This window comes from Hyla sarda, chromosome 4 (genome assembly GCF_029499605.1).
Source record: "Hyla sarda isolate aHylSar1 chromosome 4, aHylSar1.hap1, whole genome shotgun sequence".
Taxonomy (NCBI): Eukaryota; Metazoa; Chordata; class Amphibia; order Anura; family Hylidae; genus Hyla; species Hyla sarda.
This window is the reverse complement of record NC_079192.1, coordinates 147,489,492-147,515,059: the sequence shown is the minus strand read 5'-3', so window position 1 is coordinate 147,515,059 and position 25,568 is coordinate 147,489,492. Positions and strand designations below refer to the sequence as shown.

Below are 25,568 nucleotides of genomic sequence, written 5' to 3'. Positions count from 1 at the left end.
GACCCGGAGCAAACACGCTCCGGGGACTGATTACAAATGGGGTGTCGCATGCATGATCACTGGCGTCCCCAGTGGCGGGACTCCCGAGGTCAGGCATCTTATCCCCTATCCTTTGGATAGGGGATAAGATGTGTAAGCACCGGAGTACCCCTTTAAGCTTTTACAGCAAAGGGAACCTGCTGCCAGCCAGATATTTTTAGAAAACAATATCCGCTATGGTAGTTTTACACTTCAATAATTGGCAGACCAAGTATTATATGGATAGGCTTCTGCATTTCAGTTGTGTCAATTTGTTCTAATAGGGAAGGGGTAAGCATATGTTCCTCTTGTATTTCGGCTATCCTATCTGTTATAGAAATAGTAATTCATATTTCTTCACACACAAAAGAAAATATTTACACCTACATGAACATGAAGATGGAATCAATACTTACCAACTGCTCCCCAGCAGAACTTTCATATTTTATCTTTAGGGTTGCACTTTAAAATTATAGTGACAAATATGTCTTCAAATCATGCAATTTTAGCAGTGCCTAACAATCCCCAAATAAAAATGTCATTCAGAACCTTATAATATTGCCTTATGCTCTTCACACGTACATGGGTTATCTTCCTGCCATAAAAACTATAGGTATGATCCATTTTCAATTGAATGTTCTAAAGCAACAAATATAACATGCTACTTGCAACTACAGCAAGTTCACCCTTAATTGGTTGATTAACTCTGCCAATACTGTGACTATAGTCACATGACACTAAATCCACCTGAACGATATTGTAGTAAAGATCCCCTTTACTTCCTATGTGCATCAGGCATTCATGACCTTATTAAAAAATCCCCTGGTTGTCTTTTCTTGGACCTCTTACGCTATGTTCATGGGCGGAAAATGTGCAGAATGTCCGCACGAAAAACAGGTGACTAACCTGCACATTTGATTAACCAGTGGGCACTAGGACAGCTTGGAAATGTGTTCACTCATATACGGCAATGCATTTCCAAGCGGACTTTGCAGAAAGAATAGAATTGACGTTTTTTTTCTGCAGATGCCAGAAGATGAATTTTTGTGCCAGAAACATCTGGTGCGAAAATTCTGCTGTATAAACAGTGCAGCAGAATCCCATTGAAACATGCGGAATGTCTGTGCAGAATATTTTGTGCAGACATTCTGCACAGTTTTTGCCGGTGTGAACCTGACCTTTCAGTAGGTACTAACTACTGCATATCAGTAATATCCCAGAAGACGTGCGGTTTAAAAGATGCTCCAAAATTAGATAAAAGACACTCAGATTCTTACACTTGCCTATTTTTCCTCCTCTGAGCACATCAGTTTTAAGACCTAAATGTTCACTTATCCCAATGTTTCACTTTGGAATTACAAGGCAACAGACTCTGTTATTGTAACACTGAATAGTTTACAAACAAAGGTTAGACACACAACAAGCCTGCCACTGAACGTTTCTTTAGTTAGCTTCCAGCCATCTCAGAAAATAACTGTTATTAACAATATTATAACATTTACACTGCTTTTATCAGTGAACCTGTATTTATTTTTGGTCCTAAAAGTGACATTTTATTTTTGGTAAAAATCCCAGAGGTTGATATAAAAAACTGTTCAGTACAAGAAAAATATTTTTATATTTTGAGAATCTCTAAATTGAAATGTAACACTGAACATCAATGCGGTATCATTGTGGTCTCGTTTTTAAGGGTAGAGAGGGAGTCAAACAGTCATTTGAGCATTTAAGCATCAGCATCTCACAGGCATATCATTTCCTTTTTGTAAACCAAATCGAGGTAACAGAAATGAAGCACTCACCAGGTCTTGATGTGAATCGCCAGCTCTTTATTTCATTTCGGCTTACAGCGATCTTGTTAGTACAGGGAGAGCGGTCAGGTGGAACAAGGTGGGGAAGAGGATGGGCAACGGTCCGTTATTGCGCTTGTGCGCTTCATCAGGCCCCTCGTTTCCTTTTTACTTTGCTAGTTGTACTAAATTACTTTTCAGTCTGAATTATTATCCTGCTAGAATGCAAAAGATGGCAAAAGCAACAATAGCCATTCCAGAGTCCAAGCCAATAATTCACATTCCTTGCCTTCATATTACCAAGATAGATAGATAGATAGATAGATAGATAGACAGACTTTGATATTTTTACTATATTGTCACTTCTAGGGTCCGGAGCAGTGCAGCCCTGATGCTAGCCCAAATCATTGCCCCTACCTACTTGGACGATCCACCCTAAATAACGACCCTCAACTGGACGACGGTCACTAAGCTAGACAAAGTGAAGGGGCCCCAATAATAATTAAGCAAAGTTCAAGTTAGCAACACTCAGGCAAAAAAGTATGAATACAGTAAACCAAGGGTTTACCAGGAACAATCCAAAAAACAAAAACTTAGAGGGAAACAAAAGTACAGAACATCAGTAAAAGAGATAGTCAAGTCAGAAGCAAGAATCAGGTACAACAGATAGTTCAGTAGAAGATATAGAAATTAGGACTAATATAGGGAAAAAACCACTAATACAGGCAGGTGAGTCACAGCCCACCTGAGAAGGGCATGGACCCTGAGGCCAGATGTAATTGGCTCGTTGTCCAAGCCCCCCTATTGTCACAGGCATTGTTATAGCAATAAAGAATGAATCAGTCAAGTACTGGAGGAATTAAGCCTTCTGCCAGAATTAGATACACCCATTACATACACAATATTATGTTCTGGTATTCACTAGTATTTCCTTAGCATAAAAAGTGACATCAATTAAATTCTAAAAGATAAACAAAAGCTACACATTGTGCCACTAAAACAACAAAGATGTGAGGAGACATAAAAATCACATAAAAGGGGTTAAGACTTTTTTATGTACCGCTTTTACATTTGGATAAATAGTAGAGTACAAATGTCAAAGGCAGAAAAGCAAATTCATTTCCTCTGGATTATTTCTTCTACCAGCATTATAGCCCTAACTTCGCTTGTGGTGGAATAAAGACAGTGAACTACTGACAGCAGCTGCTTTTCACTTCTAGGATGCTGCAGCATCTACTGACTGTCTCCAGAGCATGGCTCCTGGAGCCACAATATATTCTGCACATACGTTATTCTATCCTTTCATTTACTCCCAAGATGGCTATCATTAACCGGTTCTCCTGCTCATCAATTATGCAAGGCTCAGAGACACAAGCTTGGTGCCTAGATGCTAACAGAATTTATACAACACTAACCTCATGGTCAAGATAGCCTGAGATGTAAAAAACTAAAAGGCACAGACATTTTATGAACCATTTAGTTTTTCTAAATGGTTCATAAAATGTCATATACCTCAGAGATACATATTATAACTTGCTGGCAGTCAGGGCATACCCTACAAAGCTCTGCAAACATTTGTTTAGTCCATCATCTCTGTTGTTCTTTCTAGAAAAGAATCCTAATGTTTTATTTATCTACTAACATAGTAGCTTCTCCAGGAGAAGGATCATTCAGTAGGTCAGCTCAACATGATTAGGAACAATTGACTTTATCCCTATGTAGTCTGCACTGGGGAACACAAACATTTGTAACGGATCTGGATGTGGATCCACTAACCTGTGTGGCTGATGACTCGGACCGTATCGGGGAGCAGATTCTAAGGTGCCGCTGGTCTTCACCAGAGCCCGCCGCAGGGCAGGATGGGCTTGCTGCGACACCCAGGCGACACCCAGGTTGCTACCCCCGACATGGCTTGACCACACAGGTAGCTGGAAAAGGAGAGGTACCGAAGGATAAGGCAGTAGCGTAGTCAAACATAGCAGAAGGTCAAGGCAGGCGGCAAAGGTGCGGAGTCAAATAATGTAGCAGAAGGTCTGGATACATGGGTAAGGCAAACAGGCAAAATGGGACGCTTAATCTCAGGCTAGGGGCACTGAAGATCCGGCAGGGAAGTGTGGGAGGTGCATGGACTTATAGGATAGTGTCATGTGTACACAATAATTATGGGCATACTGGCCCTTTACATTTTTGAGCTCCGGCATGCGCACGCCCTAAGGGATGGTGATGGGATGGGGAGCTGAGACAGAGCGGAAGCAGCAGGAGTGAGAGGGACGCGCCCACATGCGAATCCCAGCCCCTCCGGCAGCCGGGGACAAGGGAACATTGTGCTCGCAGCCTGGGCAGGCGGCTGGAGCGCAGGACATAACAGTACCCCCTTTGGTCTCCCCCTTTTTTTTGAGGACAAGAACTTGTGGATTAGGTCACAGTACAGAATGTTGTCCTGCAGTTCCCAAAATCTTTACTTTGGGCCAAATCCTTCCCAATCTACAAGGAAAACAGATGGAGAGAATAAGCTAGGAAGGCAGATGGAGAGAATAAGCTACAGGATTTAAACGTTTTTTGATTTTTGTAAGGACCCAAATAGCAAGGGTCGAGCTTATAACATGGTACCTTAAAACGGATGAACTTGGAAGACAGCCACACTTTGTCCCCGGGAGAGAATTCGGGAGGAGGACGTCTTTTCTTGTCCGCTTGTGATTTCATACGAGTGGTGGCACGCTGAAGAGAGTCACAAGTCTTTTGCAAGATGGAGATGAAGTTCTGCACTTGATCATCGGCCATGGGAGGAAGTGGACAGGGGTAAAGGAGGACAAGGAGGAAGTCCATAGACCACGAAGAAAGGAGAATACCCAGTGGATTCGGAATCTCTATGGTTGTAGGAAAAAACTCGGCCCAGGGTAGCAGGTCGGCCCAGTAGTCTTGACGAGCAGAAACAAAATGGTGGAGATAGTCTTCCAAGACCTGGTTTACCCTTTGACCTGTCCATTGGATTGAGCGTGGTATCCTATTATCTAATTTAGCTTGAAAGCGTGAACAGAGGGCTCTCCAAAACTTAGAGACAAATGGGACTCCTTGGTCGGAGACAATATGGGCGGGCAATCCAAGGTGAGGTACCGAAGGATAAGGCAGTAGCGTAGTCAAACATAGCAGAAGGTCAAGGCAGGTGGCAAAGGTGCGGAGTCAAATAACATAATGGAAGGTCTGGATACACGGGTAAGGAAAATGAGGCAATGTGGAATGCTTAATCTCAGGCTAGGGGCACTGAAGATCTGGCAGGGAAGTGTGGGAGGTGCATGGACTTAAAGGATAGGGTCAGGTGTACACAATAATAATGGGCGTACTGGCCCTTTAAATTTTTGAGCTCCTAATGGACGGGGACGCACGCGCCGGAGCTGAGACAGAGCAGAGGCAGCAGGAGAAAGAGGTGAGTGACGGGCTGGGATTTGCATGGGGCATGTCCCGCGATGCGAATACCAGTCTCGCCGGCAGCCGGGGACAAGGGGTAATTTCGCTCGCGGCCGATGCAGGCGGCCGGATCGTGGGACATAACAACATTATTACCCACACCTCCTGTAGACCACAGCCTGCTAATCCATTTTCTATCATTCAGTACTATGTCATATTCCTGGTTTTATGACATTGATGAAAATATTATGATTGCTTGTGTGTTATATAATAGCTGATATTTTTCATTGTTTCTTTTAGTTAGGCCTATGATCTTCCCACCTCACCTTATCTGCAATTGCAATCATGCAATTATATTGTGCTTATGTTCACACTATTATATGGCTTTTTTTTTTTTATACTTTCTTATGCAGAGGAACTGTATTGCCAGCTAGCAAGTAGAAGAGAATGTGCAAATGGAGTAGAAAACAATCCCTATGGATCCCAATGGATCCAAGTGGCAAAACCTAGCACCATAATGGGGCCTGTTTTGATTTCGTACCAATTTTTTTTGCAGTGTCCTTATCTTTGCAATGTCCCTATCTATTTTTATGTACCCCGTTAGTTTAAATAATTTCTTCCCTTTTCTTGGCAGTGTGAGTGTTCCTGTTCACCTTCCCATTCATGTAATAGTCAGGGGCATGTGGAGAGGAGATGTCCTATGTACGATAGCTTAACACTGCAATAGAGTAGGAAAAGGGCCACCAACTTGATGTATGGACTAATACTGATGTGTCCTTCCTTACCTTTCCTCATGGCTCAATATAATCCATAGTGAGATTATAAAATATATATATATATATATATATATATATATATATATATGTATATATTTATCCAAATTTGCAGCACTACTTATCAGTCCTTGGTGTATGCAGTTCCAGCGCTAAAAGACCCGATCAAAGTCCATCCATAGTATAGCTAAAACGTTGTACTGCCTAACATGAGAAAATAAATCACCTTTCTTTGGAGTGCTGCGTCGATCCTTGATATATATATATATATATATATATATATATATATATATATATGTGCATCTATGTCTGACCACCAAGTGGTTGTGATAACAATATTTATTCCCTTATTAATATAGCACCCATCTATTTGGCTATGCTATACAGAGCTTGTCATTACTAAAATCGGTCCCTGTCCCTATTGTGGGTCACAATAACAATTCCAAATAAACCTACCAGTATGTTTTGGAGGACACTGGAGTACCTGAAGGAAACCCACACAAAAATAGGGAGAACATACTCCTCTGACTCATCCACTGCTGCTTCTCAGCGCTGGAGCTCTCAAATTTAAAGGGCCAATGCGCCCATAATTATGTCACACACCTGACACTTGTCTATAAGTTCCTGCACCTCCCCCTCTTCCCTGCCGGATCTTTAGTGCCACTAGCCTGAGATTAAGCATTCCTTGTTGCTTGTTTTCCTTATCCGTGTGTCCAGACCTTCCCGCTACGTTATTTGACTTTGCACCTTTGTTGCCTGCCTTGACCTTTTGTTATGTCTGACTACGCCTTAACCTTCGGTATCCAGCTACCTGTGTGGTCGAGCCGTGTCAGGGGTAGTGACCTGGGTCTTGCCTGCCGCAGCAAGCCCATACTGCCTTGCGGCAGGCTCTGGTGAAGACCAGCGGCACCTTAGACTCTGCTCCCCTATACGCTCCGAGTCATCAGCCACACAGGTTAGAGGATCCACATCCAGCTCCGTAGCACTGTCCCTTGTATAAATACCAGTGTCATTTCTCCAGCACTATGGCATAGAAGAGAGCAGCATGTGCTTTGATTGGCCATAAAAGTAAGAGAGAAAGTAATTGGAGGGGATTTATCAAAACGTATCCGGAGGAAAAGTTGCTGAGTTGAACATAGCAACCAATCAGATTCCTTTTTTCATTTTTCAGTGTCCTTTTCAACTGGTACACAATCCAGTTCTAGTCCCACCAGTTAAAAGTGAAAGAATAAAAAAAGGCAGCAAATGCTAGTGTGAAACCAGCCTTGAAGTGGAATGCCACATTTTAATGTTTTTTTATTTATCTGTAAGCAATGTGTATTTTCTGTGTTATCTGATACATCTTAAGATGCATTCATACCACATTCTGAGCCTCCAGTGAGAATTTCTAAACCAGTAACCCCCGGATCTCTGCTGCACCCATGTCATACCCCATTCAATTCAAAGAGTCAGATGGCATCAGCTAGTTACTCCAGTTGGTTCATTTTCTGCCTGTATATGGCTGAAAACCTTGCTCTGCTGCAATTTTCAGTCCAAGCCAGAAGCTGGATATGGTTGGAAAGTTACCTAACTGGACTCAGTAGCTGACTCCATCTGGCTCATTAAATTAAATGGGGTGCAACATGGGTACAGCAGCAGCGGGTTTTGGAATTCTTCTGCCAGTCAGCCACTGAAGGATCAAAACGTGGTGTGCATGCTCTTTTGGCTATATATTTTATAGGGTTCTTTGAATGACAGCTTGTTTTCATATACAGTGGTCCCTCAACATATGATATTAATTGGTTCCAGGAGAACCATCATATGTTGAAACCATCATATGTCGAGTACATATGTCTATGTAAAAATGGTAATTGGTTCTGGGGCCTCGGAACCATTGTATGTTGAATACATATCTCTATGGGAAACTGCTAATTGGTTCTGGGATAACCATTGTATGTGGAGTGTATGGGGAGTGTTTAACAAACTAGGGTGCCTCCAGCTGTTGCACAACTACAACTCCCAGCATGCATGTACAGCCATTGACTGTCTGGGCATGCTGGGAGTTATAGTTTTGCAACAGCTGGAGGCACACTGATAGGGAAACATTGATGTATGGGGCGTATAGTGTGTGTATATGTATTGTATGTGATGTTTGACATCGCATACAGTACTGTACAGTTCTTTAAATATCTTCAGGGGGGACAGAATGTCCTCCATTATGATCCTGCCGACTACAGCTCCTTAATAAAGGAAGGGGAGGGCAGCCAGCAGCTCATTGGATGCCTGCAGCAAGATGCTGCAGGCTATTGGCTATGGCGGCACTGGGGGGGGGGGGGGGGCTTACACGGAGCTCACAGTGGAAGCCTGTATGAGTTAGCAGAACAGCATGTGAGTAACAGGAGGCAGAACGGGGCACACGGGGACATTAAACAACTATCTGTCAGTTGCTGAAGTTGTCAGCGCTGTCAGATAACTGTTTGTACGATGGCCCCGACACACAGCAGCATCATATGTCGAGGCTGCCTTCAACATACGATGGGCTCTGAGAGGCCATCATATGTTGAAATGATCATATGTCGAGGCCATCATAAGTCGAGGGGTCACTGTACTGTTTTTCTGTGCTGTTTTATATAATTAATCTTAACTACTGTTTCAACTGGAATTTACCAGTTTTCTTCCAAATCCTCCAGCTCCCCCATACTGCAGTTTGTGTAAATCATCACCTCTTTACCTGTTGAATATAACTATTGTGACACAAAAAGCCACAATGCAAGAATCCCATCTACTAAATACGGAAATGAAGGAAGCGGGTTGATCACTCATCTATCTTTATAGCTACATCGTGTATAATGTACATAGTGTATAGTGGACATCATTCCAGTTGAATTTGTATTCTAAACTAGGCTTTCTTAACAACATTACCAATGGGCCTGGCCTAGATGACATTTATAGGAGCGCTCTGAATCACTCCTATGCGAATAAATGCATCTTGTCACATTTATGGCTGCATACTTGGACCATTTGTGTAGGTCAAGCAGTTTACTATCAGACATTAATAACGTCTCTAATGTTTTCTAAAGCTGGGCTATTAGACCTCCTGTAAAGAGTATAGTATCAATGTATATCAAAGACAGCAGCATATGTATATTATTTTTAGCCTTTTAAAGAGATATTCTTGTTACATGAACCTGTCAAGCATTCCTTATGCTTATATATGAAATATTCCTATGCATCAACAGTGCAATGGTAATTAGGAAAAAAACGAATGTCACAAACTGTAAAAAAAGCACTATGGTTGTACGACAATTATCAGAAACAAAGGAAGATAGCCAATCGGCACAATGTGCAAAGACTTACTGTGGCAATATACTGTGCGCTGCATACTGTATACCTAATAACAGTACAGTTACCTCCAGTGACCCACAGTAGATCATTGGAATAGTTCACTTTAACTGTACTTGTTTACTTGGCGCAGACTGCCATGACAACTTCTTTCATCTACAACTTTTGTTTTCAGAATGTCTCTCTGCTTCATCAGCACCCACTCCGCCGATTCTCTACCCTGTATAAACACTTCCCATTCTCTGGCGCATTTTATAGCACTATCCTGTGCCTGTTACTGCTCCTTTTGCCATCATGACTATAGTTACCCTCTAAAAACACAGTGCACCTAGATTGTTATAGTGCTTCCATTGTGTATGCACAGTAATACTGCTCCCAACACAGTTAAAGTGTCCCCTTAGTGCTACCTATGAACAATGTTACCCCTTACTGCTCCACACAGAAATTGCTTTATTAGTGCCCCACACATAAAATGTCCTCTTAGTGCCTACATACAGTAAAAAATGCCAGTACAGAAAACGAATGGTGATCTAAACCGATTGCCATGATGAACATTGCTGCTCAGGCTGCAAGCCTCTTCCAGGCTGTGGCGGTGCTGTTAGCACAAGCAGGCCAGATAATGGGGGGTATTTATCAATTTTACCTGTTGACCGTTTCTTTTTACCCTTTTTTTTCCACTTTGGTTTTCGTGGACATGTACCAAATTTATCACTTGGTGCAAGTTGTTAGTAATTTTGGCTCAAATGTTGAAATCAGCTGTTCACAGCGCCTTTTATACAGAACTTACCACCACAGAGGACGCGTATTTTACCCTGTAGAGCAGCCATTTCGGAGTCCCTCCTGCAGTATATCAGCAAGCGACGTGAGTTATTTTCTTTTGTGGGATTTATGGGATTTATACCATGTGAAATGGATTTTATTTTCAACTTGGGTAGTTTTTTTTTTTTTTTTTGTTACTTTAGTGCAGTGGTCTTCAATCTGCGGATCTCCAGATTTGCTAAACTACAATTCCCAGCATGCCCGGACAGCCATTGGCTGTCCGGACATGCTGGGAGTTGTAGTTTTGCAACATCTGGAGGTCCACAGGTTGGAGACCACTGCTTTAGTGCTTACCTTTCCTGAACCTGTGTGGCCATGTCCAATGCTGGCTCAACGGAGGGTGAAGGTCCCTCAGAGACAACTATGTCGCAGGATAGTATTGAGCAGCCCTGGAGGCATCACTGCTTTCAGAAAAAAAAAAATAAATTTATGTATTTTGACGCCTTTACATTTTATGACATTGCCAAGTGTGTTTTCCATGTGTAAAATTTCTTGGCAGGGATTTGCGCCAAAAAAAACAGGGATTTGCGCCGATTGGTGCAAATGATGAATTACTGACTAAAGTTAAAATCACACACAGGAACGTGTGATTTTGAGAAAGTTGTAAAAATGACAGTGGAGAAGATGCGCCAAACTTTGGCACAAAAAGACACCGTGGTAAAGTATTGCACCAAAGTTACGTGAAAAAAAACACATAAATCCTTTGATAAATACCAATATCAATACATTACACCCACATGCATTGAGTCTTCCTGCAGCACTTTAAGCACTTTAAGTATGAGCTGGCGACTCTGGACTCTATTACTTCATCATAAAGTTAAAAGGGGCACAAGAGAGTGAGAAAAACATAAAACCTCCCTTGTGTTTGCCCCTGGCTAAGAGGCTGCAGGACCTCAGGGGCTAAATAATCAAGACCAGAATTTCTCTAATCCTTACTGTTATTATAGAAGCCCAGTCATCAATCCCCACGCTAAACATGCAGGCACGGCTTCTGTGCCTATGTTACCATCCTGACATAAGCGTACATCACGGAGCCTTTAGGCAAGACAATATTTTTATTTCATTAAAGGGGTACACCGGTGAAAACCTTTTTTCTTTTAAATCAACTGGTGTCAGAAAGTTAAACATATTTGTAAATTACTTCTATTAAAAAATCTTAATCCTTCCTGTACTTATTAGCTGCTGAATACTACAGAGGAAATTATTTTATTTTTGGAATGCTCTCTGATGACATCACAAGCACAGTTCTCTCTGCTGACGTTATTATAATAATAATAATAATGCTTAATTTATTGTTGTCCTTAGTGGGATACCTCTGCTATGCATCTGCTATGCATGGTTGCTAAAATGGACAGAGATGTCAGCAGAGAGCACTGTGCTCGTGATGTCATCAGTGTTCCAAAAAGAAAGGAATTTCCTCTGTAGCATTCAGCAGCTAATAAGTACTGGAAGGATTAAGAATTTTTAATAGAAGTTATTTACAAATATGTTTAACTTTCTGCCACCAGTTGATTTAAAAGAAAAAAGGTTTTCACCGGAGTACCCCTTTAACCACCAATAGGGTAAAGAGCTTGCATAAAGTTTTCAGTCTGACCAGTTATTTTGTGCTACAAAGGCAAGACTTTTATACCATTTAACTTCCTAACATGCATATGAGGGTAAGAACCACAGTAGAAATAATTTTATACATGAGATATCATCTTTGCATTATTGTTCTCTTAGGCCTTTTTCACACTGCCATTGCTCCTTGTCAAGAACGGCTGTTAAAGTCTCCTTTTTTTTTCTTTTGTGACTTTAATGTCCGTTCTCGTGATAGGGAGCAACGGGCAACAACGGGTCCCTATGACTCCCATTTAGTATTATGGGGGCTGACAGGCGCCTTTGTTTCTTTAGGGGAATAGCGACAGACAAATATGGCGCAAGCAGTATTTTTTATCCTGCTATTCTCCCTGGCTCCCCCAATGAGTGAAAGTGTGAAAGAATCCTTATTCATATGATTCAGATTATGCGTAAAAAAATTAGCTCTAAAATATTAATAGTGGCATCCAACACTATTTACATTGATTAAGATAATAAAGAACATTAAAGGGATATTTTGGTGCTATAAAATAATTGATATTGCTGAGGCTGACATAAAAAAAAAAAAAGATACTTACCTACCCCTGCAGTTTTTTATGCTGCTCCTTTTGGTCCCCTATTGCTACTCTCTTTTGCCATCTTCTGAAAGAGTTTGGAGCAGGACCTGCCTGCTAAAGGGGTACTCCACTGCCCCAGCATTCGGAACATTTTATGATGTTATGCCACACCCCCTCAATGCAAGTCTATGGGAGAGGGCGTGGCAGCCACCACACCCCCTCCAATAGACTTGCATTTGAGGGAGCATGGTGTGATGTCAACAGGGGCCTGGCTGTGACATCACAACCCCCGCAGCCCGCACCCAGCGTCCGGAACAAATAGTTCCGAACGCTGTGTCAGTGGAGTACCCCTTTAAGCCAATCACTGGCCAAAATGGGACACCAATATAGCCAGTGATTGGGCAGGTCCTGCTCCAACCTTTTTTTTTTCTGAAGCAGGCAGAAAACTTAAGCAATGAGGGGGGAGGGGGGCAAAAGGAGCCACAATGAGAGCTGCAGTGGGAGCTACAGGGGGTTAGTATATATATATATATATATATATATATATATATATATATATATATGTATGTATTTATTTATTTATTTATTTACTTATTTTTCCAGCTCCAGCAATGTATTCAATATATTGGAACACAGGAATATATTTTTAACAATAATGATTTATAGGTTGTAAAGTTCTAATATATTTAAACACAGGAATAAAGTTTTAACAATAATGATTTATAGGTTGTAAAGTTCTAATATATTTAAAGACAGGAATATAGTTTTAACAATAATGATTTATGTGTTGTAAAGTTCTAATATATTTAAACACAGGAATATGTTTTTAACAATAATGATTTATGGGTTGTAAAGTTGTACTATATTTTAAGATATTGCAGCCAAAGCAATAAAGTCATAAACATGGCATGTAGCTAAACCAATTACAGCAGGAGATACATACATATCTTAATTAAAGTCATACTGTTCCTTTATAAGAACTATCACTAGGCTGCAGACTAAATATAATTCAAACCTACACAAAGTAAAATCATGTTTTTGTTAATCCTATGTAATAAATAAAATTTTACAAATGAGCCCCACATGTACAAACAAGATAACATCCCCCCCCCCACATACACATGATTTCAAGGCAATATTATAAAGTATATCCCATACCAAAATAACCGTTTAGAAAGTATACACATAAACCAAGTGATAAAAAATAGCTTAATTTTTTAACTGAGAAATAATGCATAATTTATACAACAAAATCCCCCTCTATAAAACATAGATGCATGGTATTTTAGATACATTAAACTATATGTGGGTTTATACATTAACTATATGTGGGGGAACACCATATATTATAAACATGTATAACAATGTATGCTGATAACACAATGCTGCCTAGTATAGGGACTTTAAAAAAAAATGGATAGTGTTCAGCATTTGTCACAGATCAAATCTAACACGAGGTAAAAAAAAAAAAAAAAGGAATGTATCAGTGTATTAAGGTAGGTATAATTAGCATTGGGCTTGCTATTAAGTAGTACTATAAGTAGTTCTACTCACCTAGGCTGTGAATATTATAACGTATACATGTATAACTTGACCAGCAGAACCTTAAAGGAGACCATGTGGATGACATCTACACCTATGTGTGTTTTGGCTGAAAACCTTTTTTGTCTGTTTTTTTCTGGTTGTAGATTTATTAATTTTATGTGCATAGTTATATGGGTGGCCATCTTTCTTGCTCTGTTTAAAGCAATTCTGTGGTATGCTTTATAGTTGGCCATAAGGACCGTAAGAACTTGCAGTTTGGGAAGGACTAATTGACTTCCAGAGGAGAATGGTATAGGCATGCTCTGTGATCTGAGCAGAGGCCATTGTTAAAGAGGACATGTGGCCAACTCCCCAAAAATAAGATTGCATTATCTTTAAATAGCTTATGGTGTCCTGATCGCAAACCTTTTTACAGTTTCTTCATTTTCCCTTCTATTGCCAAGAAATTTGGGTTTGTCTGACAATTCAGGGAATCAGTCAGTTGACATGAGCTTTATTTTAATAGGAGTAAATATCAGGTGATTGGTGGGATTATACATTAAGGGAGTATTTATTACTCATATACACATGTCAATGTACAACATTCACACTCCCTGACTTTATAATACCACCCATCACCTAATAGTCACCCTGATCATTAAAATTAAGTTTACACCCATCTGACTGATTCCCTGAATTGTCAAACAAGCTATAAACCCACATAGCAAAAGAACGGAAGGGTGTATCTAGAAACTGTATTAAGGTGTGTGATCAGGAAGCACAATGATATTTATTGACAGTAAAATCTAAAATTTTGGGGGTTGGTCACAGGTCCTCTTTAAAGGAAAGGGACAATGTAAACTGCCCTAATTACCTTAAAGGGGTACTCCGGTGGAGTAAATGAACTGGTGACAGAAAGTAAAACAGATTTGTAAATTACTTCTATAAAAAAAATCTTTACCCTTCCAGTACTTATCAGCTGCTGTATTCTACAGAGGAAATTCTATTATTTTTTTTCATTTCTTTTTTGTCTTGTCCACACTGCTCTCTGCTAACACAGCTAGTCAGAGCAGCATAGATTTGCTATGGGGATTTTCTCCTGCTCTGGACAGTTCCTAATACAGATGTCAGCAGAGAGCACTGTGGACAAGACAAAAAAAAGAATAGAATTTCCTCTGTAGCATATAGCTGCTATTAAGTACTGGAAGGGTAAAGATTTTTTTAATAGAAGTAATTTACAAATCTGTTTAACTTTTTTGCACCAGTTGATTTAAAAAAAAAAAAATGTTTTCCACCAGAGTACCCCTTTAAGGGTAGGGTCACATGTAACAAATCCACAGCGTATTTTAGAGATGTTGCCTTTTCATTGTAATGTAGCCTTATTGTGGCAAACAGTGGCCACTGTGAAAGTTTCAGGATTTTATTTAAATATAATTGAGACTGAACAAAAAATGTATAATTTATTTCTTAAAATAATTTTAACATAAAAACTTGAACAATAGGTCATTTCCTGACAATATGTTTCCTTTAAGATTTGTACAGTTTAAAAGAATGAGGGACTTTTGGGCTTGGATAAATGAATAATTAAATACTTTTTTTGTTATTACATACTAGAAAATATTCCTACAATAGAAATTTAATATGAAGATGCAGTTTATGAATTATAGATTTAGGCTAGATAAAAATTAAAAAAACACAAAAGATTATTTGCATGAAATCAAAAGTAAAATAATTTTTATTTTCTACAGTAGACTGTAAATAGGGGTATTGCCTTACCTTTTGTATTGCTCTGCTCCATCTTTCTTTTGCAATGCTACTTGTGAAAACTGCATCTTCATTCCTAAAGGACAGAAATTGATATTTATCATAAAGGAATAAGACATTGCCAACATAACAGGGAAATAAATGTCATGAAAATCTAATTTATTCATTAGATATTGAATAGTCATTGGGCTAAAACAATATTATTTACTTTATACCCATATGTGTTTTTTGTATTAGTGTGACAGGTTGTGCTCTATATTCCATAGGGTTAAATATAGGGGACATTTTATGCATAAAATATGCATTTTAAATCAGTTTTCTCACATTACAGTATTCATCTCTTTCTTTGAGTGGGCACAGCAACCCAACCAAGAACTTAAAAAATAATATACGGAATCATGGTGATCGTATTTAGGGATGAGTGAATCGAATCTGATGAATCCGAATTTGTTACGAATATCAGGGAAAATTAATTTTGCAACAAATGCGAATATCGCTGCGATTCGATCGAGCAAGTTGCTTCATTAAACTCCATTTAGTGTGGTCCAGGCTCCAGGGCATCTAAAATGGCAGATCTACATGTGGGGACATGGGGCAATGAATCCTGGGAAGGTGGGAGAAAGGGTCGGCGGGATGAACCTGAATCACATGCAGCATGCAGCCTATCAGATGCCAGCCACCAATGTGATGTCACAGCCCTATATAATTGGCAGCCATCTTGCAGCCAGTCACTTCAGCCTTTTGTTGCAGAGAGAGAGAGAGAGAGAGAGAGAGAGAGAGAGAGGGGGGGGGGGGGGGCAGACAGCAGTGTGTGTTGCACAGAAAAGCATTTTTACAGCAGCAATTCACCTCCCAGTCACATCAGCGTTCTATTGCAGAGAGGAAGAGAGAGCAGTGTTTTGCAAAGAATAGCTTTTTTACAGCAGCGATTCACCTCAAGCCCAAATTCAGCCTTGAAGCACTGATAGGGAAAGGAGTGAGATTGAGAGAAAGTGCAATTTTGGGTGTAGTACACAGCGACTATGTGCTGCAGCACTGGTGTGAACTGCTGATTTTGTTTTAAGCATACTGGAGCGCATTGTCCTCCCCTCATAAGTGCATATCACATATGTACATCTAAGTGGTGTACTATTTTGTTCCTGTTAAAGTCATAACCTCTTAAGGACAGGTACGCCCTTCGCCCGGTGATCGGGACCATCGCGATGGAATAGCGATGTCCCGATTAGCTAGGACGCAGAAGGAGAGTCTTTTACCTGCCTCCATCGCATCCGATCGGCGATTGATTGCTCCAAGTCTGAAATTCAGGCTTGAGCAATCGACTGATCTTTGCCGTGCTAATGCATGGCAATGATCTGTGTATAAGATCGGTATGTGCAGTATAATTGCCACCAGGGGGGGCTATAACACAGCAAAAAAAAAAAAAGTGTAAAAAAATAAAATAAAAAATTATTTTACCCCTTCCCTAATAAAAGTTTGAATCACCCCACTTTTCCCATTAAAAAAAATAAACTGTGTAAATAAAAATAAACATATGTGGTATCGCCGGGTGCGGAAATGTCTGAACTATAAAAATATATCTTTAATTAAACCGCACAGTCAATGACGTAGACGCGCAAAAAAATTCTCCTGCATGTAGTTATGATTTTTTTCAGAAATAATACAAAATCAAACCTAAATAAGTAGGGTATCATTTTAACCATATGGACCTACAGAATAAAGATAAGCTGTAATTTTTACCGAAATATGCACTGCGTAGAAACGGAAGCCCCCAAAATTTACAAAAGGGCATTTTTTAATCAATTTTGTCGCACAATAAAAAAAATTCCGTTTCAACTAAATACTGTGATAGGTCAGCCAAAAGTACACACCAGCTGGTGTTGAAGACAAATACTGTTTTAAGCATAGTGGAGCGTACTGTCCTTCCCTCATATACGCACTAAGTATGTCAAGCAGAGAAGTGCCAGGAAGTGCACAGAGGAGTGGCAGAGGCCTAAATTAATCAGGCAGAGGTTGCAGCAGACTAGGGGAGAGGGGCAGCAGGAATCGCAGCGAGAGGCCTGAGCTCCCGGTATCAGCTAGCGGTCGTGTCTTGGCCAGCAACCCATCTGCTGTCATCGATTGTTAACACGGTCATCCCCTTCATCACAAGTCACATCTGACACCCTCAGTCAACAGTCGATGGGTTCCTCAGACACAACCTTCAGTTAGCATGCGCCGGGAGCAGTCCCTGTCCTCCTATAGCCTCTGTCCTTGGCTGTTCTCTCCCCCACAGAAGTATCTTATGCTGTGGGTTCAGCTCCACTATTTAGTGAGGATGATCCACTAGAGAAGAGTCAGCAGCTACTGCCCAGCCAAGAAGTGGAGGAGACATCTGCCGCTTCCTCCGCTAGGCGGGCAAGTAGGGATGAGAGTGGCGTGGTAGGTGGAGTTGCGAGCATTCAGGCTCCTGAAGCAGACACTGCTAAGGAACCTGAGGAAGACATCAGTGACGTGCAGACACAACTCGATGATGAGGAAGCCGATCGCACTTGGGAGCCAGGTGCAGAAGGTGATTCATCATCATCAAAAGAAAAGGGTTGCAGGTTGCCCGTGAGGCAGCAGCTGAGCCAGCAAAGTGATAGCATGGTTGGCACTCAGCATTGTGGCAGAAGTGCAAAGTCTGTTGCCAAACATGCCTGGGGTAGACCACCTGCTTTGCGGCAGACTACTATCACGGGAGGTAGAGGAACACGGGTCCCAGGAGTCGGCGGCAGTGGCAGTCAATCAGTGCGGACTGTTGGTGGGAAAATCAGCTTCTTGGCGGTGTGGCAGTTTTTTATCAAGCAAGAGAATGTTAACCTGGCCACATGCAAGATGTGTTGGCAGAAGGTGAAGTGTTGCCAGGATCCCAATGTTGGCACCACGGCCCTGCGTCAACATATGCAGCATCACCATAAAATGGCCTGGGATGTTGTGGTCCAGCCTGCTGCATCACCCACTGGCATGCCACTCTCTGTTTCAGCCAGCCAAAGCTCCACCACCTCAGGCGAAGGGAGCTGTGTGTCTTACCCGTCTTCTGTCGTTAGATGCTCCTGCTCCTCCTACTTCGAATCAGTCATTCCGCCAGAAATCAATTGGCGAAGCCATGTCCAAGAGACAACAGTATTATGCGCCCACTCATCATGGCGCAGAAGCTGAATGTGCTCCTGTCCAGGTCGCTGGTGCTGCAGTCCCTCCCTTTTCAAGTAGTGGACTCTGCACCTTTCAGAGAACTGATGGCTTGTGCCGAGCCGAGTCGGAGAGTCCCAAGCCATAATTTCTTTGTGAAGAAGGCAGTACCAGCCCTGCACAATTTCGTGGAACAGAAGGTGGGCCAGTCCTTGAGCCTGTCGGTGTGTTCCAAGGTGCACTGCAGCACCGACGTGAGGAGCTGTAACTACGGTCAGTGACAAAACATGTCCTTAACGGCCGACTGGGTGAACGTGGTTCCTGCACAGCCACAACAGCAACTTGGAAAGGTCACGCCGGTTCCACATCCACGCTCTCAAGCCGTTGGTCCCAGACACCGTGGCAGTATGCAGTGGAGATGGAGACAGGGAGTCCCTGTACAAATGGCACGATGCAGGCTCACTTGCTTGCGTAGTGACTGCCGAATTGTCACCATTTGGCAGCGAGATGACTTCTGGCTCTCCACCTTATTGGACCCTCACTACCAGCACGAAATAGTAGCCCTTTTTACACACACTGAGAGGGAGGACAAACTGACCTACAACAGAGACATCCTATGTAGTTAGTTGGCTATCTGCGCCATCCTCTCACAGGTCTGACTCGGGGGGCCCTCTGCGCTCACCTTCCACTGCCATGGCTGCTGGGGAGGGGTGGGGTTGCAGGAGCAGTACCAGCTCCATCAGCAGCAGCCTAACTCTACAGTCGCTGATGAGTAGCTTTCTTCACCGGCATAGTGAAGCAACTCATCAGCAGCAGGTAGACCTGGAGCAGGACCTGAAGCAGCAGGTCTTGGCATACCTTGATATGACCATGCCAACACACTTTAAAGATGCGCTGGACTTCTGGGCAGCCAAAATTGATTTGTGGCCGCAGCTTACAGTTTGCCCTGGAAAAGCTGTCCTGTCCGGCCAGTAGTGTGCCATCAGAGCGGGTGTTTAGTGCGGTGGGACCCATAGTCACCCCAAGGAGAACTCATCTGTCCACGAAAAATGTGGAGAGACTGATCTTTGTGAAGATGAATCAGGCATGGATGAGCCAGAATTTTCACCCACCAATGCCAGGTGCATCAGAATAGATTGACCATGGTGCCACACCAACACTTCACATATATGGATAGTACAAAACATTTAAGCCACTGCTCCCCGGTTATAGACATTCCGCCGCATCAGACCACAAGTAATTATTGAGGATATGCATCACGTAAAATTTTACTTTTAATAATATTCTTAGGAAAAAAATAAAATGTATGTACCAAATTTTTTTTGTAATCAAACAAAAAGAAAGGTGTGCAAAAAACACTATGTGCTACCTACTCTACCAAGTATTGATGTGATTCAAAGACCTCTAAAAGGTGGAAGGGAACAATGCATGGTTCATTGCAACCGGTGGGGGTAAAAACTTCTTGTGTAAGGCCCTACACTCGCATTACTAATTCCCTTCTTGGCAAGTGTTACTCGCCCTACAAAGGGAGACCTCACACAGGAACCAATCCCTATTTTCACCTAAAAACCCTGGGAAATGGCAGTGATTGTAGGCAGGGCTTCCATCAGAGATTTTGGGGCCCCTTACACAGGTTAAGGCTTGGACCCCCTTCCCCCTGGTGGCCTGTCCCTGAGTCTGCCCCCAGGGACCCCCGCCCCCCCCACCAAATTTACTTTTTCTGATAATGTATTTTTAATTAGATTACAGCAGAGGGCAGTGCAGTAAAACACTGTCCTGCAAAGAATGTAACTGTGCCACACTCTGTTATAATCAAATATACCCTATTCTGGTTACTGTAAAACTGCCCCAAAAAATTGTGAATATTCCCACATACTGGGGGAAGTTTATGAAAACCTGTGAGAGGAAAAGTTGTCCATAGCAACCAATCAGGTGGCTTCTTTAATTTTTAAGAAAGCCTTTGAAAAATCAATAGAAGCAATCAGATTGTTGTTATGGGCAACTGCATCACTTTTCCTCTCTACAGGTTGTGATAAATCTCCCCCACTGACCCTACAGAGGTAGAATCCAGAAAGTGTCTGCTGACAGTGTAGGTGATTACAATGACATGACTCACAGGCGACGTCTTCTCTGATCGGAGTCGTTCAAATTTCCTTTCCTTTTCAATCGGGTCTGGACCTCCATGAAGAGTTCTCCCAGCTCTGACTTGTTTCTGCAGAACCTGATGGACATACATTTTAGGCTCCTTTCGAAAGCACCATCCCCAACTCTATACAAACTCCACATCAATATTGCCTAACACGCATGTGCGCACAGACCCTATACACATCTCACCCCACACACATACACAGCCCCCACACACAAACAGCCCCCATATACACATACACAGCCCCCATATACATATACACAGCCCCTATATACATATACACAGCCCCCACACACACATACTCAGCCCACAATACACGCATACACTTTCCTTTAGCACACATAGAGTTGCCACCTTTTTTCCAAAAATTGCCATGGTAATTTGCATAACTAATTATATGTGTGTGACATCACAGGAAGCTACGCCCATGCCCATACACGTCGCATCACGTGATGGCACAGAGGAATCAGAAGGGGATTAAAATAGTACAGGGGAGGGATCAGAGGGGGGCAGTTGAAATTGCACAGGGGAGGGAATTAAATGATACGCAGGGGATCAGAGGGGGGATTGAAATGACACAGGGTGGATCAGATGGGAGGATTGAAATGGTACAGGTGGGTCAGAAGGGGGATTGGAATGGCACAGGAGGGATTAGAGGGGAAGGATTGAAATGACACAGGGGGATCAGAGGGGGGGGGGGGGGGGGAATAAAAAAATAGCCCAGGAGGATCAGAGGGGATAATTTCAGTCCCCTCCTGATCCTCCTGTGCCATTTTAATTGACACTTTCCTGATTCAGATCAATTAAAATGCCATTTAAATTGATTGATTTAATTGATTAACTCCAACAATACCTTACCCCACCCCACTTCACCCCACCATACTTTGCATTTTAATTTGACCCCCTCCTTTATTTCCTCGCTGGCGGTCTAGAGAGCTGCCTGTACCTAGAGGCAGTCTAGAGGCAGTCTGTTGGCACCGGTGGGCTTTCAGTTACGGCGGCACAGACAGTGACGAGTGACGTCCTCCTGCGCGGGTCCTCGGCCCAAGAGGACCTCACTCGTCACTGCTGCAACTCACTGATTTAAAGTGGCCTCAGCGATGCCTGTTCAGCATCTGGGGCCCCAGCCAATTAGTACAGTGAGAGGCGGTTGCACTGCTGCATCCGGGGTTAATTTTATTCTGGTATTTTTCATATTAAATTACTGGCGCCAAATTAAAAATACCGTCTGGGTGGCAATCCTACACACACACAAAGTCCCCACAACCACATACACAGCCCCTCCGCCCCCCATACACAGCCCCCCACACACACTCCTCATACACAGACCCCATATACACTCATACACAGCCCCATTCCATAAACACTGCCCCATACACATATACACTGCCCCCATACACATACACTGCCCCTATATACACACAAATACACAGCCCCCATATACACACATACACAACCCAATACCATATACACAGCCCCATACCATATACACTGTCCCTATATAAACACATACACAGCCCCCATATACACACATACACAGCCCCATACCATATACACTGCCCCATACACATACACTGCCCCTATATACCCACACATACACAGCCCCATACACACACGCGGCCCCATACACATATACAATGCCCCCATACACATATACACTGCCCCCATACACATCTACACTGCCCCATACACATATACACAGCCCCATACACATACACTGCCCCAATATACACACACATACACAGCCCCCATATACACACATACACTGCCCCTAAATACACACACATAAACAGCCCCCATATACACACAAACACAGCCCCATAAACATACACTGCCCACATACACAGCCCCTATATACATACACACACAGCCATCATACAAACATACAATGTGCCCATATAAGTTAGTACCTGTGTGCAGTGTAGCCGGCCGCTCCGCTCCTCTATTGCGGCGCCAGGTAGGGAGAGGAGGGACACGTGGGCCGACTTCACTGGCCTGCTGGTAACTGACGGCCACACACAGGCACGTCTCATTCCAGCTGCAGCCACATGGCGCTCCCTCTTGCTCCAGCCCCCGATCCGGACCACAGCTGCAGACAGGGCAGGGCTGGGACTGGCTGATCGAGCCTCAGTAATTAAAAAAAAAGAAATAAAATTAACGTGATGATAGCGGCAGTCCCCCCTCTCTGGTGTGACTGACTGCCTGTAAAGAGTACAGTCAGTCAGTCATTGTATAGTGACACCCACCAGTGGCTAGTGAGTGACAGTAACTGAGTGATTCGCAAAAGAAAAAAAAAAGAAGGTTTGAGCCCAGTCGGGCCCCCCTGGGGCTCCGGGTCCCTTACTGGGATACTGGTTGTACCCCCCTGATGGCAGCGCTGTTTGTAGGTGGAAATATGGAGCCCTGTGTGGGCGGCCCTTTTTAGGGCGAGTAACACTTGCCAAGAAGGGAATTAATAATGCAAGAGTAGGGCCTTACAGGGGAAGTTTTTACCCCCACCTGTTACAATAGACCATACGTTGTTCCCTTCCATATTTTAGAGATCTTTGCATAACATCAATACTTGGTGGTGTAGGTGGCACATGGTATTTTTTGCACAACTTTTCTTTTGCTTGATTTAAAAAAAAAAAAAATAGGTCCATATATTTTATCCTAAGCATATTATTAAAAGCTAAGCTTTACATAATGCATATCCTCAATACATACTTGTGCACAAAACATCATTTTTACAAAAGAGACCGTTTTCTTCTGTCTACCTGCCTCAGCTATGATTCTGATCCTTCCACCTGCCTGAAGCCACGCATCTGATGCCAAGTTGTCCTTTTTTCACCCACCTTCTTCACCGGGTACTGGTATTGCCACCCACCGCCCCACTATGTCACCGGGTCACTTTCAGGACTTCTGATGCTGCTGCTGCTGCCCCCTCCAGGCTGTCTCATTCAGCCACTATATGTCCTCCTCATGCTGCCGAAAACTCCAGGCTGTGTCATCCAGCCACTATATGCTGCCGCCAACTCCAGGCAGTGTCATTCAGCCACTATATGTTCTCCTCATGCTCCCTCCAACTCCTGGCTGGGTAATTAAGCCACTATATGTTCTCCTCATGCTGCCGCCACCTCCAGGCTATGTCATTCAGCCACTTTATGGTCTCCTCGTGCTGCTGCCACCTCCATGCCGTGTTATTCAGCCACCATATGGTCTCCTCATGCTTCCGCCACATCCAGGCTGTGTCATTCAACCACTATATGTTCTCCTCATGCTGCTGCAAAATCCAGGCTGTGCTATTCAGCCATTATGTGGTCTCTTCATGCTGCCGCCACCTCCATGCTGTGTCATTCAGCCACTATTTGTTTTCCTCCTCATGCTACCGCCACCTCCACGCTGTGTCATTCAGCCACTATACAGTCTCCTCATGCTGCCACCACCTCCATGCTGTGTCATTCAGCCTCTTGCTGCCGCAAACTCCAGGCTGTGTCATTCAGCCACTATATAGTCTTCTCATGCTGCTGCCACCTCCACACTGTGTCATTCAGCCACTATATGGTCTCCTTATGCTGCTTCCAACTCCAGGCTGTGTCATGCAGCCACTATATATTCTCCTCATACTGCTGCCAGCTCTATGCTGTGTCATTTAGGCACTATATGGTCTTCTCATGCTGCCGCCACCTCCAGGCTGTGTCATTCAGCCACTATATGGTCTCCTTGTGCTGCTGCCACCTCCATGCTGTGTCATTCAGCCACTATATGGTCTCCTCATGCTGCTGCCTTCTGCACGCTGAGTCATTCAACCACTATATGGTCTCCTCAGACTGATGCCGCCTCCAGGCTCTGTCATTGTGCCACTCTGCGACAGTTTCTAATAGCGACGCCTCTGATGTGCATGTCACACAGAATAACAGTATTATTTCACTAACCCAGCACACACCCTAAGCATGTTACAGCAATGCAAAGTGTTCTACATCCCTATTGAGGTTCTCCGTAGGCCATAAATAGCCATTTTTCAAAAATTCGCTCATCTCTAATCTTATTATTTGTCACTTGATTACAGGTAATAAAACAAAGAGCAGGACTTCTGCATCTTACTTTATATCACAGGCATACATACCACAGGGGCAGAGGGTGTACCTAGTCCCACTATATTGCAGTGTTCCCCTCTTCAAGTGGAATCCTATTATTTGGAAACAAGGAGGTGGAGTAGAGGCTCAAACAGCAGCCCCTTCTGTCCTATGTTAAAACCCTTGGCAGGGTGGCCCCTTTTGACCTTTATCATATGCCTTCTTTTCTAAATTTCTAACGTGCAATGGTGCTTCAAAGTTTGTGAACCCTTCCAAACTTTCTAGATTTCTGTATAAATTGGATTTAAAACTACATCAGATTTTCACACAAGTTCTGAAAGAGATAAAGACAACCAAATCAAACAAATAAGTAAAAAAAAAATTGATTTGGCAATTTATTGAGGAATAAAAACAATCAGATGTGAATCAGCCACTTGTTTTAGTTTACAAACAGGGATCTATCAAAGTCTTATCTTCAGAACACATGTTTGTGGAGGTGTACCATGCCATGAACACAATAGTTTTTTGAGGACCTCAGAAGAAGAGTTGATGATGCTCCTTGGGCTGTTAAAGTGGAGTCCAAGACCATTAATTCCTTCCACAGGAGTGGCCAACCAACAAAGATCACACCAAGAGCAATGTCTATATTTGTCTGAGATCTCAAAGAAACACAA

General features: G+C 42.7%; 1 protein-coding gene across 1 annotated transcript in view; it reads right to left on the bottom strand.

Moving 5' to 3' along the window:
- LOC130368547 (protein unc-13 homolog B-like) overlaps window positions 1–25,568 on the bottom strand; it is a 350,187-nt gene that overhangs the window by 62,648 nt on the left and 261,971 nt on the right. Inside the window, exon 8 of the mRNA XM_056572347.1 lies at window positions 15,559–15,622. Within this exon, the coding sequence (XP_056428322.1) occupies window positions 15,559–15,622 (64 nt within the window). The remainder of the gene's footprint in view (window positions 1–15,558; window positions 15,623–25,568) is intronic.